Source organism: Penicillium verhagenii, assembly GCF_028828195.1.
Source record: "Penicillium verhagenii strain IBT 33310 chromosome Unknown utg000011l_segment0_segment0, whole genome shotgun sequence".
Lineage (NCBI taxonomy): Eukaryota > Fungi > Ascomycota > Eurotiomycetes > Eurotiales > Aspergillaceae > Penicillium > Penicillium verhagenii.
This window is the reverse complement of record NW_026643175.1, coordinates 137277-151268: the sequence shown is the minus strand read 5'-3', so window position 1 is coordinate 151268 and position 13992 is coordinate 137277. Positions and strand designations below refer to the sequence as shown.

The following is a 13992-nucleotide window of genomic DNA, read 5'->3' as shown; positions in this document are numbered from 1 at the left end:
GTTAGTTGTAACTTATCCCCTTTTAGCTATTATAATAAGTTAGTGAATAATAATGATTAGTATCACTGAGCACTTACTGAGCACTCACTGAGCACTCACTAAGTACTTATTCAGGACTTACTAGGCACTCATTAAGGACTTACATGATCTAGCACTTACTAGGTACTTACTACTAACTAGGTACTTACTACTAACTAGGTACTTACTGAGTACTTATATGATCTATAGTGAATGAACAAAGAATAAGTATAAACGAGGAATAAGGGTAGGGAAAATAGGATTATTTGAACTCTTGGGTGATGCCCCTATTTAGCTTGTTGATCTTACTGATGAAGAGAGCGAAAAACACGAGGACCATCCACGAGATGGCCATTTTTGATTTGATGGTTTTTGTGGAGATTTGGAAGGTTTTGAAAAACGGAGACCGGGGGCACCAGGGGCAGGGCCAGGGGCGCCAGGTGAACCGTGTGATACGCCATGGGATCTGCTTTCCTCTTCATGACGACTCTCGTGGCGACGTTGGGCCGCTGATGGGCGGCGGATTCGGAATGCCATCACCCGCTGTATTTCGGCTACAAGCAGCATTTGCCTTCAGCTTGGTTCTGAATTCGGACAGCCCAGCTTCCACTACAACCGATGGCCATTTGGAGCCTGTAGGGCTGATTGGTTGCATTGTGCCGTCCGCCTCCTTAGAGCAGCATGTCCCTTCCACTCTGGTTGAGCCGGCGGCAGCCACAGGCAGCACCGATGAGCATGCCGAACTGACGCATGAAGTTGTGGGAAGCCCGCTCATGTGGTCCACTAGGTACAGTAACCAGTAATGTTCGGCTGCCGTGATCAAACATCTGACGGCATGCTTTTGAGATCTTCTGTTCGGAAATGTGGGGGGGTACATTAGTGAACTTGATATACACCTATGGTGGGAGCCCGGGGTGCAGTTGATGCTGCGGGCGGATAGCGGCTACCGCTATGCTGATAGCCACCGTGCTGAGTCCTGACTGACCGCCTGTTGCTGTTAGAACCCCAATGAGGTTCTAGGGGGAAAACGAATGGTAATGAGGAGGAAAGAGAAAGAGGAGGAGAAGAATCAATGGTAATGGTATTATTCTACTGAGCGGAATGGAGGGGAAAGAAGGAAGGAAGGAAGGAAAGGAGAGAGAAGCTCTCACTTCCCTGGACTAACTAGTACCAACACTAACCCTCTCGCACACAAAACCAACCCACGCGCTGGAGCATCTACCATGTGACCAGAATGGTTCATATGGTTCACTTCTCCTAACAGTTAGTTTATTTAGTTTATATCCTGATGCTAAAAGGGATAAAGCTAGCTTATCACTTACCTGCTGCTGGTAGGGGTGTGGAGAAATAACTATTACTAGATATGGAAATCTTTAGCTAAGAAACTATCATATAGTAATACTGATATAGTATTAGTATAAAATCAGTGCATGTGAGATCCTAGTCATATAATCCATTCTTAAGTCCCTTCTCAAGACTACTCTCAAGTCTATTCTCAATCTCTTCTCAAGTCTATCCAAAGGTAACCCATGTTTAGATCAAATTCCTTCCCCTGCCTGAAACTAGATTCGATCTACAGTCAAGTTATCGAGGGCGCGAATCCGAATTGAGTGAGGGGCAAACCAGGCTAGTATATCGTTGAAGAGGCCGTTGCGGAAACAAAGTCGTTATATAGGTGTGACCATCATGTTCATTTATTCATATCACCTGTCGGACTACAAAAAATCAATTCTGTGATCTATTGCTTCTGTGAAAAAAAAAGAAATATGTTAGTACTTGTGATACTTTTGTACCCGATGTTGCAGTATTTGATCTCGGATACCTCTTTATCTGAGGCAAACATTGAAGAACTCCAATGTTTCTCTCGTGTTATAAGGGCCTTCGATTGGTTTCGAGACTTATCCATACCCTCAGATGGATTGTCTCCAAGTAATAAGCTTATTCTCTTTCTAACCTTAAAGTACTGGGGCTGTACCAAATGCTCAGTGGTAGATCTTGTGCTGAAACTATATTGAGCCAAGTAAGTGCACAAATAACTCCCCCTAGTCCTATTTTCCTTCAAAGCAGATCAGTACTATTACCAGGTTCTCCGGGAGGGTTCATTACTTTAAGTTTGCTTTGAATACTAGTATTGTTACATACGTTGATCTCGTTTTAGAAGGCTCCAGAACAAGAAATACATCAGACATTGGCAAGGGACAGTCAAGTAAAGGTCAAATTGGTTCGAATATACATTAAAAAATACAACTTCGTAGCTCAAATGGGCGGCATAATTTGAAAAAGTCAACTAAGCCCCCAAAACCCGAGTGTTCTCTCCGTCTTTGTGCGGTTTGAGAAATCCCGCAAAACCATTGTCAACAACCACATACCGGCGCCGCTCGCCGGGATGACGGCGAAATTCGCCGTCACTGCAGCAGCGGACAGGAACGCCCCCAACACTTAAAGAAATGTATTCACGATAAAACCTCGACTTTCTCTGCTTCTAATTCTAATGTGTTTGACTTGTCAATTGACCACATTTCCTGGACTCCCGGGTCTGTCTCTCTTCTAGGTCTTTTATTCTTCTCTCTTCTTCTTCTTCTTCTTCCTTCTTCCTCAATCTTTGGTCAATAATACCCCTTTTCACAAAATATTTTATTGTATATTTCTGCCCTTGTATCATCAAGTGCAAGCATAACCCATCAAATGGCCGATTCCAGCGAGAAGGCACCGTCTTCGGACGCGACCAACGTTGATGAATTCAATGGGCACTTTAGCTCTGGTGAATCCGCGCCGGACACCTCAAAGGAAATTGTGCCGGTTGAAGATGAGCGAGACAAGTACCGCAAAATCCATGGCATTAAAGTGGGATTCAATCCAGTCCGGGTATTGAGTGACTGCTAACCATTGCAGTGGTCTCTGGCTGTGTTGGCCATTTTCTCGTCTGTCTTTCTCTTCGGCTTGGATACCACTGCAGTAAGATTCCAATATAACTTTCAATCTCCCTGTCGCAATTACTCATTCAAACTTGTCCCTCGCAGGTTGCGGATATTTCCCCCGCGATGATCAGTCGTTTCGGTCATGCAGATTTGCTCCCCTGGTTGAGTTCTGGCTATGCATTGGGGGCCATGAACATTCTTCCTTGGGGAAAGTCATTCGGTGTCTTTAACCTGAAGTGGACATATATTCTTACGGTTGGCCTGTTTGAGGTGGGGAGTGCCATTTGTGGTGCGGCGCCGAATATGACGGCCCTGATCATCGGACGAGTGATTGCGTATGTCTGATTCCTCCTACTTTTCGGTTTCGATTGCTAACAATGTTGCCAGTGGAATTGGAGTGAGTCTTTGGCAAAATCTTCAGATTTTCCGTTTCTTTGAAACAATCGCTAACGAAACTAGGGATCGGGCATGTATCTCGGTTGCATCACATACCTCGCTATGACCACTAGCCCTCGCGAAGGTCCGCATTATATCGGTCTAGTTGGCTTTGTATGGGGCATTGGGACTGTCCTCGGCCCGATTGTATGACCCTTTGATCCCCTCACCATATTTCAAATTCTAATCTGGTACATAGGTCGGTGGCGCATTCGCAGATAGCTCAGCAGGTTGGCGCTGGACTTTCTACATCAACCTTTTGATCGCTGCCCTGTTTGCCCCCATTTACTTCTTCCTTCTCCCTAATATCGACGCGCAGCCAACAGCGACTTTACTTGAGAAGCACAAGCAAGTGGACTGGGTATCCATCATTTTTCTAAATGGATTCGTTGCATGCTTTGTCATGGCCATCAACTTTGGAGGTGCTGTTTATGATTGGGGATCTGCTCAGGAAATCGTTCTCTGGGTCATGACGGCTGTCATGTGCATTGGATTTGTCCTGGTACAGTATTTCCATCCGCTTGTGAAAAAGGAGCAGGTTCTCTTCCCTAGTCATCTGCTGAAGAGTCCCCTGATGTTTAACCTGTCCATTCAAATGTTTTTATCATCCGGTGTGCTACAAGGCGCCATCTACTACATTCCATTGTACTTTGAATTTGCGAAGGTATGCCTCCCTTTCCATATCATCGCTCGCTTCACTCTCCGTGCTCTTTAATGTTAATTACAAAACTTCAGGGCGATAAAGCACTCGATGCCGCCGTACGGCTTCTACCTTACGTTTTCATGCTTGTCGCTGGCTGCTTGATCAACGCTGCTCTTATGGTTCGATTTGGATACTACATGCCCTGGTACTTCGGGGGTGGCGCGTTGGTAGTAATCAGCTCAGCATTGATGTGTACGTTCTCAAATTCATCAAACATCCAAATACGTTCCAGCGCTAATAAAATGAACTCTGATCAGGCACCGTCAATGCGAATACCTCCAACTCTACCATTTACGGATACACTGTGTTGTTGGGAATCGGCGTCGGCGCCTACTGCCAAGCCAGCTACAGTGTATCCCAGCAGTTGGTTCCAATGACCGAGTTGACTAATGTTGTTGGCTTGATGAGTATATGTAAGTACATGACGATTCTTCCAGCCTTGAACTCGAAGGCACATATTGACAGTCTTATTTAGCGCAATTCCTTGGAATTCTGTTCTTCTTGGCGATCATGGGAACATCCTACCAGAATTTGGTCATTGAGAAGATCCACAAGCTTTTGCCCAGTGCTAGCGATTCCGAAGTTCGTCAGTTTATTGCTGGAACCAGCTCCAGCCTCAGCGACAGCTTGACAAGCTCCCAGTCCGTCGCCGTCATTAATGCTATCATCGTGGCCATGCGATCCGTGTGGATCTTACTTGCTGTTGCAGGTGGCATTTGTGTGGTGTTGTCTCTTTTCCTGGGGGTATGTTTAGAGAACCCCGGCCTAAATTTCGGTGACCATATACTGACATTCTTTCCGCGAATAGAAAGACAAGTTATTCACCAAGGGCGCCAAAGGAACAGCCATCGCAGCATAAATGTGCCACATGGGTTGACAACTCACCTTCACCAGGTGGCTAACACCCTCCACCCCCGGTTTGAGCCGTGTCTGGTCTTTTTGGGAGTGCCTCCCATACCTGGTACTAGTAGTGTTTATCCCCTCGGAAATTTTCCCCTCTTCATAGACCTTTTCTTCTCGTCCCGTCTGTTCGTCAGCCCAGCAGCCGCAGGCTGCTTGACGGCCTTCATGTGTGACAAGTACCCAGGGTATATTAGTCTAACCTTGGAACTTCTTCTTTCCGGATATCCAAATTGTGATTACGCATAATCTTGATATTATTAATAAGTTCTTTATCGCAATTTTTGAGTCGACTATTTGCAAGTCATCTCTCAGTCTTCCCAATCTTTGTCCTTTGTTTTGCGGCGAAATTGGCCGGTGGCCCGTGGCCCGTGGGGGCCGGCCAGTTTCGCCGGCGCCCCATTACTAATAAATGGGCCTTTGTCCTCTAAGCTCTCACGTTCTGATAACATCAGTCTTAAAACTATGAAATTCTATCCTTTGCACTCCAATACAATCAAATAGTTATCCTTCTCATGTATTCGTGTACGCTCTGCTCGAAGCCCTTCAAACAAAGTAATGTGATATCCTTGACTCTTATCAACCCCCACTGCAGAGGATCGAGAAGTCGCGCAACTCTCTAATTCCGTTCCAGTTTCCTCCCGGAACCGGCACCTAGAATATTGCCGCCAGGCAACAGACCGGCCTCGCATGCGAACCTTGTCATGTCGCGCCTGCAGCGCGGCCAAGACAAAATGCACCAGCTCTCATCCGTCGTGCACCCGGTGCCTGCGACGCGGCATCGAATGTATATATGAACAGCGATCCGGTCGGCGACAACTCTCCAAACAAGGCGGCGCGGATGAGGCCCCTTCCATCGATCAACGAACACCGGCAGATTCAGTAAACACAAGTCCTGACGACGGTAGTGCAGTCAGCCTGATGGCCAATCTTGACAAAATGGCAGATGACATGATCTGGGACGGAGACTCAAATTCCACCGATTTCCTTTTAATGGATCCAAGCCTCACTGACCCCAAGGGCGTGCAAGCTTCTGCATCCACAATGACTACCGCGCCATTAGTGGCATCCACTCCCGACTTCACATTTGGCTGGAGCATGGATCCACCAGAACTGCTTGCAGCACTTGCTGGGCCGCCGAAAATCTCGCCCTTGGCTGATGCGGGCTTTCTCACACGGCTACCTATTGATGATCCCATCGCGCAGCGAAACGCCACTCATACGATTCAAATACTGCGAGCTTTTCCTCAAATGATGGTCCGGAGAGCTGCTTTCCCACCTTTTGTTCATCCTAACTGGCACCGTGCAGATGGGCCTGAAATACGGAAGACACTGCCTGAGCCGCTTGGTAACTGTATGAGTATTGCACATATGTTCGCCTCCAGAACACCTGATACGAGGGCCTTTGTTTGGAACGCTATCAGAACAGAGCAGCGACGACTGATGGACCAGGTGAGCCTCTTTAGAGTTGTTGACAAAGCTTGGACACTAATATTGATGAAATTCATTTAGTCTGAGTCGTTCGGGCCGGAGGACTTGCTTGCCTCGATACAGTGTTATATTATTTATATAATCATGCGGGTGGTTGATGACGCGGCATATCATAGCGAGCATGACCTCAATATGCTACTCACCTTCGCAGTGAGTTTCCTTTTCCGCTGTTGCGCATCAGAATGCTGAGAGCCACACTAACAAGAAAAAAATAGACTCTTTGCAGTCGCTTCCGCAACATTTGCCAAGGACCATTTAGCCATCCAGAGCAAACACACCCCAGTCGCACCTGGCCTGACTGGGTATTTGCCGAATCTCGGCGCAGGTACGCTTGACTTTTCCTGTTCGGATCATGTAACTCCAGGCTGTCCTAACAAATATAATCATTAGGGTTGCTTGCATCTGGTTCATCATCGGGCAGGTCATATCTACCAAAACGGGTATCCCATGCGACACATCCGAAGAATACCATTGTCTTCCTTTGCCGGGTGGCCGATCTCTGTGGGAGTGCCGAACGAATCAAGGCTGGGAGGCAGAGTACAGCGCAACACAGACAACTGTCCCTGGGAGGCAGCTTACATACTTTGGAGATTTGATGGAGGCTCATAAGGCGAGCAGTGACCCGAGCATGATTCACAAGTTAGATTGCTGGAACGCAGAGGCTGATACAGTTGGGTTTATGCTTACGCTAGCTACAGCGATGGTTTAGATGTACCCGTAATAAATGAGTATCCGAAATCCAGTACTATAACGTTGAAAACCGAGTAAAGACGTTGTGCGTGGTGCTGTGGGGGATAAATCGTGGTCTTCAAAATCCGTATAATCAACTTCAAGATGTTATGTAACTAATTCAAGCTGGGCGGCTCTATCATGGTGGTTTTTTGATTGCTACTAAATTTAGGCGAAAATTTCATTGAAGACTGATCGTCATTTGTTCGCTTTTGTAGTGCTTACTTAAGTATACTGAACTCCTCCCCATGCTTGCTCCCTCACCTTGAAGCCTGCCACGTTTACAATGTCTCCAAAAAAGGATATGCCTCAAGTACAAGGATATTGACTTATACATACATGGTTAAGCATCCTGAGGTTGCTCAGGGCGGAGTCCCGGACTAACTCACATGGGCTGTGTATGCATGTGTGCTCCAGGAGCCGATCTCTACCCGAACCGGTAGCCTTACGGCCCTTACCATCAACAATACAATATTAAATTTAGATATAAAGTAAAGGTTCTAAGCGTAAGAAGCATATGTGTGATAACAAGAGGAAAATTAAAACAAAAAATAATCATGAAGACTTTTCTCCTTCTACCAGCCTTCGTCAAGTTATGCAGTGCCACCTCAGATGTCGAATTCAAGCGAACCTGGTCAAGCAACGAGCCCACCCATCTAGCAAAATACAGTCTCCTCACATTCGCCTGCTCAGCATTCATCTACCTAATATGGCAGCTTATTTCCCGCTACAACAACCACCTTCGCCACCTGTCGACCTTCGGCCACAACAACCAACGCTACTTCGCAACTCCAGCCTACGGCATACTCCCCTGGCTCAAAGAACACCTCATATACGCCCCGCTATTCCGAGTGCGCCACAATCGCGAGTTCCGGCTGTCAAGGAACATACACATGGGCACATTGCCAAGTCGGTTCCACAGCCTGCTGATTTTCGGCATGGTGGCTTTGAACGTGTGTCTTTGCTTGGTGGGTGTTCCTTTTCGCGATCGAGAGTTGGCGGCGAAAGCCGTTCGCAAGAGTTCGGGGACGGTGGCCACTGCCAATTTTATTCCTCTTGTTTTGATGGCTGGGAGGAATAATCCTCTCGGCAGGATATTGCATGTTCCATTTGATACGTGGATGTTGCTGCATCGGTGGCTGGGGCGCATTGTTGTATTTGAGTCTCTGGTGCATGTCATGACTTGGGGGATCTCGTATGCTGAGAAGGAATGTTGGAGGACGGTTTTTACGGCGCTGACTGCCGGAAGCTTTCTTCGGGATGGCTTTATTGTAAGTGAGGCGTGGAATCATTAACCGAGAGATGTCTCGTCTGTGAAGTTTTACTGAGATCTTTTCTCGAAACAGGCAACTTGTGTCTTAATAGCCCTTCTCCTGCATTCACCGTCGCCGATTCGACATGCGTTCTATGAAACATTCCTGTATCTGCACTTCGTCTTTGCGGCTTTGACCATGGGCTTTCTTTGGGTCCACCTAGATGGTATGCATTCTCAAATGTACCTCCTAGTCGCAATAATTCTCTGGGTCCTAGAGGTATGTTTGAGATAAACTATTCGTGAAAATCAGAAAATTCACTCATTGATCCAAACTCTAGCGCGTTGCCCGTATAGTGTCCCTCATTTACCGAAATATTGGTCCCAACTCAACGACCGCGAATGTCGAGATCCTCCCTGGAGACGCAATGTGTATTATCCTTCGCCTGGCACGACCATGGAACTTTAAACCAGGGCAGCATATATACCTCTATATCCCATCAATCGGATGGTGGACGTCTCACCCGTTTTCTGTCGCCTGGAGCGAAAGAACACTTTCAAACAAGGCGGCCCTACCCTCATTCAAACAAAGCCTTGTCGACTATCAGCAGAGCGTTATCTCGCTAGTAGTCCAACGCCGTGGCGGTATGACAGACAAACTTTTCCAGCTAGCCTCGAAAGAATCCACGACATACCGCGCCTTTATAGAAGGGCCTTACGGCAATATCCATTCCTTAGACTCATATGGGACAGTCCTTCTTTTCGCAGGTGGCATGGGGATTGCACACCAGATTTCTTTCCTTCGTCACCTTGTCCAGGGATACTCGGAAGGGACGGTAGCGATGCGCAGGGTTCTTCTCGTGTGGATCGTTCGCTCTTCTGCACATTTGGAATGGGTCCGGTCTTGGATATCGAATATACTCGCTATCAGTCAGCAGCGAGATGTACTTCGAATCATGCTGTTTGTTACGCAGCCGCAGAGTACAAAGGAGATTCAAGGGTCTTCGATGACGGTCCCGATATTTCCTGGTCGACCCAATATTGAAACGTTGGTTGATATGGAAATCGGCAATCAAATAGGTGCTATGGGTGTCATGGTATGCGGGAATGGGAGTTTAAGTGACAGTGTTCGATATGTCTGTCGGAGGAGACAGTCTGTTTCAAAGATTGATTTTATTGAGGAAAGCTTCTCATGGTAGAAACAGAGGTCTGGATTCAACCTTGGAAATTTATTTGGTGTCTGAGTATTAGGTATATGGATGGATCGGTCCATCCATGCCAGGATACAGAGCCTCGGCTTCGGTGCTACTATGAGGAAAGTCGTCAGAGCGCTCGTTTCATGATCACCAGTTACTATCAATGTGGTCTTACTGGAACTGCTATCGCTCGTCAGATCGACATTTCTTTCTGGGAATTCCGAGCCCGATTATTTTCAAAAGATAGTACAGAAGCGAGATATGAAAGAGTCTGCGTCACAGCAATCCATAGATGCAAATTCCGGTGATCATCATCATATATACCAAGAAGCAAAATCTCAAGATAATCGATTACCCGCGGACGTTTCGGCCTCAACCATATTACGCGCTGAAGAGATCTTTGTTCGCAGCCACCCACTCCTCGAACCCAGTTGAAGGTGTTCCAGTGTAAAGCTGCACATTCTGGACACCTTCCTCGTAATGAGCACGCGGAATATTGAGATCTTCATCAGTTCCGAATGCCCGAATCAAATACTCGGCTACCGGCTTAGGCATGCCATGGCTCAGGTGTTGCTCCAGGGCCTCCTCCGCATTGATAGTAGTGATCTTAATGTCCTTGCCCAGAGCCTTCGCGACAATATGAATGGCATCTGACATTGAGATGACCTGAGGACCATAGACATAGACCTTTTTCTGACCATTCTTCGGTCCCTGAGCAAGAATAGTTCCACTGACGCGACCCATATCAATAGGCGTGACGCAATCGAGCTGGAAGTCCGGTGTATAAGTTTTCACCTCCCCAGCCAGAATTTCGCTCTTGTTGCGTATGATGTTTGTAGCAAAACCTCCAGGGCGCACGGCAACGTAGTTCTCCACACCAAAGACTTCGTCGAGGTTCAGTTCCACCTGCGCGTGGATATAAGGGATGAGATCGCGGGGTTCGACGTCCTTGGGGTCCCCTGAGATGGTGTAACTGCTCAGAAAGACGACGAACTCAATCCCAGAGGACTTCATAGTCTCGAGAGCCGACTTCATGTGGTCTGAAGAACCATGAGTAGCGTAAATGAAGGCACGCTTGGCTCCGGATTTCTTGATCGCTGCAGCGACGGAATCGGCATCCGTCAAATCGGCCTGGACTCTTTCGAAACTACCAGCTTGCTCTTGCTGTGGGCTCAGACCCGGTATGGTCTTCTTCGAGTCACGCATGGCTAAGATGACTTTGGCTCCATGCTCTTGAGCAGTGCGGGCTGTGACGGAACCGATGTTGCCGGTTGGCCCAAATACAATGACGGTCGACATGATGTTAAATGTAGAAGAAAAGAAAGTTGAATTGTTCGATAAATTGAATTTCTTTGGGCAAGAGGTTGCTTTTATTAGTGGGAGGAGGAGTAGTCATCTCGTGGACCCTATGTACGCCTTGACTCTCACTCTCACCTCGGGCTTAAGCTGCGGCTTAAGCTAACTCCGTGCCCGACCCCAACCGCAGTCCACTGGCCTCTGCCAAAAAGCCATCAAAAATGAAGAATTCGAATGATGGTCACTGGGTCAGTAATCAGTGATGAATAACATGTGCTTCTGCATGCCACCAGAGCGAGAGGGGTCATTCTGATCTTCATACGAATTGATCGCATTTGCAGAGGTAGTTGAGGTTTTCTACCCATCAAGCCACTGGTAAGCGTTGTTTGGCAGAGTTTGGCAGAGTTTGCCCTCATCATTGCGCGGTCGGCCTGCTTAGAATTCGGGGATAAGCAGTAGAGTGGTCAATAAATACCTCTTAGTAATTAACAACCAATCACGAGCACTGGGCGCTCAGTGACTCCGAGAAAATGTGTCGAGTCTGAGCGCTTTCATGAAAGGGCCCCAATAATAGTAGCCAGTAGGTGCGTTTTGATTTTCTGGCCAAATAGCTCTCATAGCTACGATTTCGATTTTGTCTTTTGGGAAGCGGACTTGAGTGATGGCCATATGCGCGATGGTGCACGATTGGAACCCCCTGCCCTACCTTTTTTGCACGCTCCAGCCACTTCTTCACGCCTTTAATGTTTGATGCGGCGGGTTGGGGGACTCTTTCTTCGATTCGAAAAGAGGTAGTGAAGAACGACATTGAAAGAGAGAAGAGGATAAAACAAGAGAGATGTCTATAGGAAAGGAGATGGAGAAAGATGGAGGGACGAAATTTGTAAAGGTTGCGAGGTTAAAATTAGTTAGAAGACCATGTTCAATGTTTCAAGGTCAGATTAACCAGGCCCAGGCACCAGATCGTCGAGCACAAATTAGCCAGTTAATCCGTTGACGCCAATGGAGACGGCCGGATGGACAGGATACCTTTGTCGCCGGCGCCAATTATCTACTGGCCAAACGAACCCTGGTTCCCCGTCCTGAAGGGCGTCTACGTCCTCTGCGGGAAGCGGATGCCCAATATTGGTTATCAAGTTGGAGCTCAGTTCGAGACGCCAAGAATGCATTATTGTCAACATGATGCACGCACCTCAAGCTGCGTAGGTGGCTCCAAAGTTGGTCTTCTCTTTAGGCTTCCCAAGGCTGAGGGCATGCACATGTATAATCGAGATACGTAGCAGTCCCAATGTTTCGGGCAGTATTCGAAGGTGTGTGACAGGCTGAAAGCCCTGGAGTGCCATTGTATCCAAGGATATTATACTGTAGTAAGGATATCATCAAGCAGATCATATAAATCAAGCTCCAAACATCTAGCCGATCAGGCGTAAACAAACGGGTAAGAAAAACAAACAAACAAAGGGAACATAATACAATGCCCATGAAATGGCCAGTAATATGAGTCAAAAGGTGGAATATAGATCAAGCATGAACGGTCGCATCATGGTCTGCTGATTGCTCTGCTTGCGCTTCCTTTGATGGAATCTCAGGAATGATACCGGGAGACGCCATAACAGACGAGTCTCGCGTTTCCAGCGAGTTAACAACAGACGATTGAAGCGACGTGTTCAGCGAAGCGCTCCCAGTAGACGAATTGACAGATGCATGATGCGAAAGATTCTCGCTGGGCGGCAATGTAGACTCTTGACGTGACTCCAACTCGAAGATCTTAGAAGGATCAGTCGGTTCATTAGACCGAGCAGGTTCAACCGATTCCACAGGCTGAATAGGGTTACCGAGCAGCTCTCGGGGAACCTTGTTAAGTTCCCTGGGCTTATGTGTATTACCCTGAGCCGACAAAGCACTCCAGTGAGCCTCGGAAGACCCAATCTCCGAGAGTCCAGGACCCAAATTACTCAGGTCGCCCATTTCCAGCTCCTGCGGAATTTCGCGTCCCAGCGATTGGAGGCCACTAGAATCCGGGTTCGCAACAGGCTTCGACGACGACGCAGGGCGAAGTCCATTCGAATTAAGAATGCGCATCAGCGACTCCGCTTCACGGGGCGCAGGAATCTCCCCACCAGCCAAATGCACCGATTTGAGTTTCCGCTCATAGATCCTCTTGTTAGCCCGCGACCGCTCAACAATAACCCCACATTCGCCCGAAACCCCCGCAAACAAGCCCCGAGTCTTCGAATAAGAGTAGAAGCCCGACACGCCTCGAGCGCCCGCAATACCACCCGATTCCGCACTCCGGCCCATCCCGAGCGCAAAGGAGAGATTGAGGCCTAGGTGCAGGAAGCCGGATTGCGTGAACCTTGAGACCGCCTCGTCTGTGCTGAGAACGAAGACAAAGTCCGTCAATTCAACGCCGAGAAGTGGGCCCACGCCCAGCCCGCCTAGGCCCACAGCCGACGGAGCAGACCAGCTCCCGTCGGGGAGACGAACAACAATCACTCCAGAGCCGAAACGCCCGCAACCGAGGAAGCCGACTCGAACCATGGTACAGATAATCAGGGCCTAGTAGATAATGCGTCAGTTTCAATCGATCGGGGTTGTGGTTCTCGTGCAGACAGAGTTTATGGGAGATGCGCCTACTTTGGCGCGCAAGAGAAGCTTGCGTGGAATACCGCCATCGCCGACGAGTTTCGGGTTGATAAACGAATCTATAATCACCGCTGCTTTTGCGCACTCGGCTGGATGATATGTTTGTTAGTGTGGGACATGAGTCGGTGGTTCGGTGCGGAGAAACAGTGGTTCAAATGTTTCATTGTGTACTCACAGGAGAGCGAAGAGGGGACGGGACTGTGGAGCGGGTTCCGTAAACTCGGGGATTCTGCGCTGGTCGACATTGTTTCATCCCCGTGTACCAGGCACCTTCGAGTAGATGGATAAATTGAAGATTGGATCACACCCCATGGATCTTGAATGCTCCACGTTTGGGGGGTTTTTTTTGTTTTGAGGGGGGTTGGACGTAGCTTTGTCACGACGATCTTCTTGGGCCTTGGCAACAAG

General features: G+C 48.0%; 6 protein-coding genes across 6 annotated transcripts; 4 read left to right on the top strand and 2 right to left on the bottom strand.

The window, feature by feature from the left end:
* Window positions 1-365: 365 nt before the first annotated feature.
* On the top strand, window positions 366-821 carry N7466_010451 (uncharacterized protein; the record flags this gene model as incomplete). Its single annotated transcript, XM_057169840.1, has 1 exon — window positions 366-821. The coding sequence occupies one exon, from the start codon at window positions 366-368 to the stop codon at window positions 819-821; it is 456 nt and encodes a 151-aa protein (XP_057016449.1).
* Window positions 822-2703: 1882 nt separating this feature from the next.
* On the top strand, window positions 2704-4933 carry N7466_010450 (uncharacterized protein; the record flags this gene model as incomplete). The annotated part of the gene is made up of 10 exons (XM_057169839.1): window positions 2704-2862; window positions 2911-2973; window positions 3039-3271; window positions 3324-3333; window positions 3396-3518; window positions 3571-4035; window positions 4107-4266; window positions 4332-4487; window positions 4550-4818; window positions 4883-4933. The coding sequence occupies 10 exons, from the start codon at window positions 2704-2706 to the stop codon at window positions 4931-4933; spliced, it is 1689 nt and encodes a 562-aa protein (XP_057016448.1).
* A 731-nt stretch (window positions 4934-5664) lies between these two features.
* N7466_010449 (Zn(II)2Cys6 transcription factor domain-containing protein) lies at window positions 5665-7174 on the top strand (the record flags this gene model as incomplete). The annotated part of the gene is made up of 4 exons (XM_057169838.1): window positions 5665-6426; window positions 6487-6615; window positions 6681-6790; window positions 6856-7174. 4 exons carry the CDS (start codon window positions 5665-5667, stop codon window positions 7172-7174), a joined length of 1320 nt encoding a protein of 439 aa, XP_057016447.1.
* Window positions 7175-7751: 577 nt separating this feature from the next.
* Window positions 7752-9645, top strand: N7466_010448 (ferric reductase family protein; the record flags this gene model as incomplete). Its single annotated transcript, XM_057169837.1, has 3 exons — window positions 7752-8465; window positions 8541-8726; window positions 8788-9645. 3 exons carry the CDS (start codon window positions 7752-7754, stop codon window positions 9643-9645), a joined length of 1758 nt encoding a protein of 585 aa, XP_057016446.1.
* A 378-nt stretch (window positions 9646-10023) lies between these two features.
* Window positions 10024-10941, bottom strand: N7466_010447 (uncharacterized protein; the record flags this gene model as incomplete). Its single annotated transcript, XM_057169836.1, has 1 exon — window positions 10024-10941. The coding sequence occupies one exon, from the start codon at window positions 10939-10941 to the stop codon at window positions 10024-10026; it is 918 nt and encodes a 305-aa protein (XP_057016445.1).
* Window positions 10942-12459: 1518 nt separating this feature from the next.
* Window positions 12460-13829, bottom strand: N7466_010446 (uncharacterized protein; the record flags this gene model as incomplete). The annotated part of the gene is made up of 3 exons (XM_057169835.1): window positions 12460-13497; window positions 13576-13673; window positions 13760-13829. 3 exons carry the CDS (start codon window positions 13827-13829, stop codon window positions 12460-12462), a joined length of 1206 nt encoding a protein of 401 aa, XP_057016444.1.
* Window positions 13830-13992: the final 163 nt, after the last annotated feature.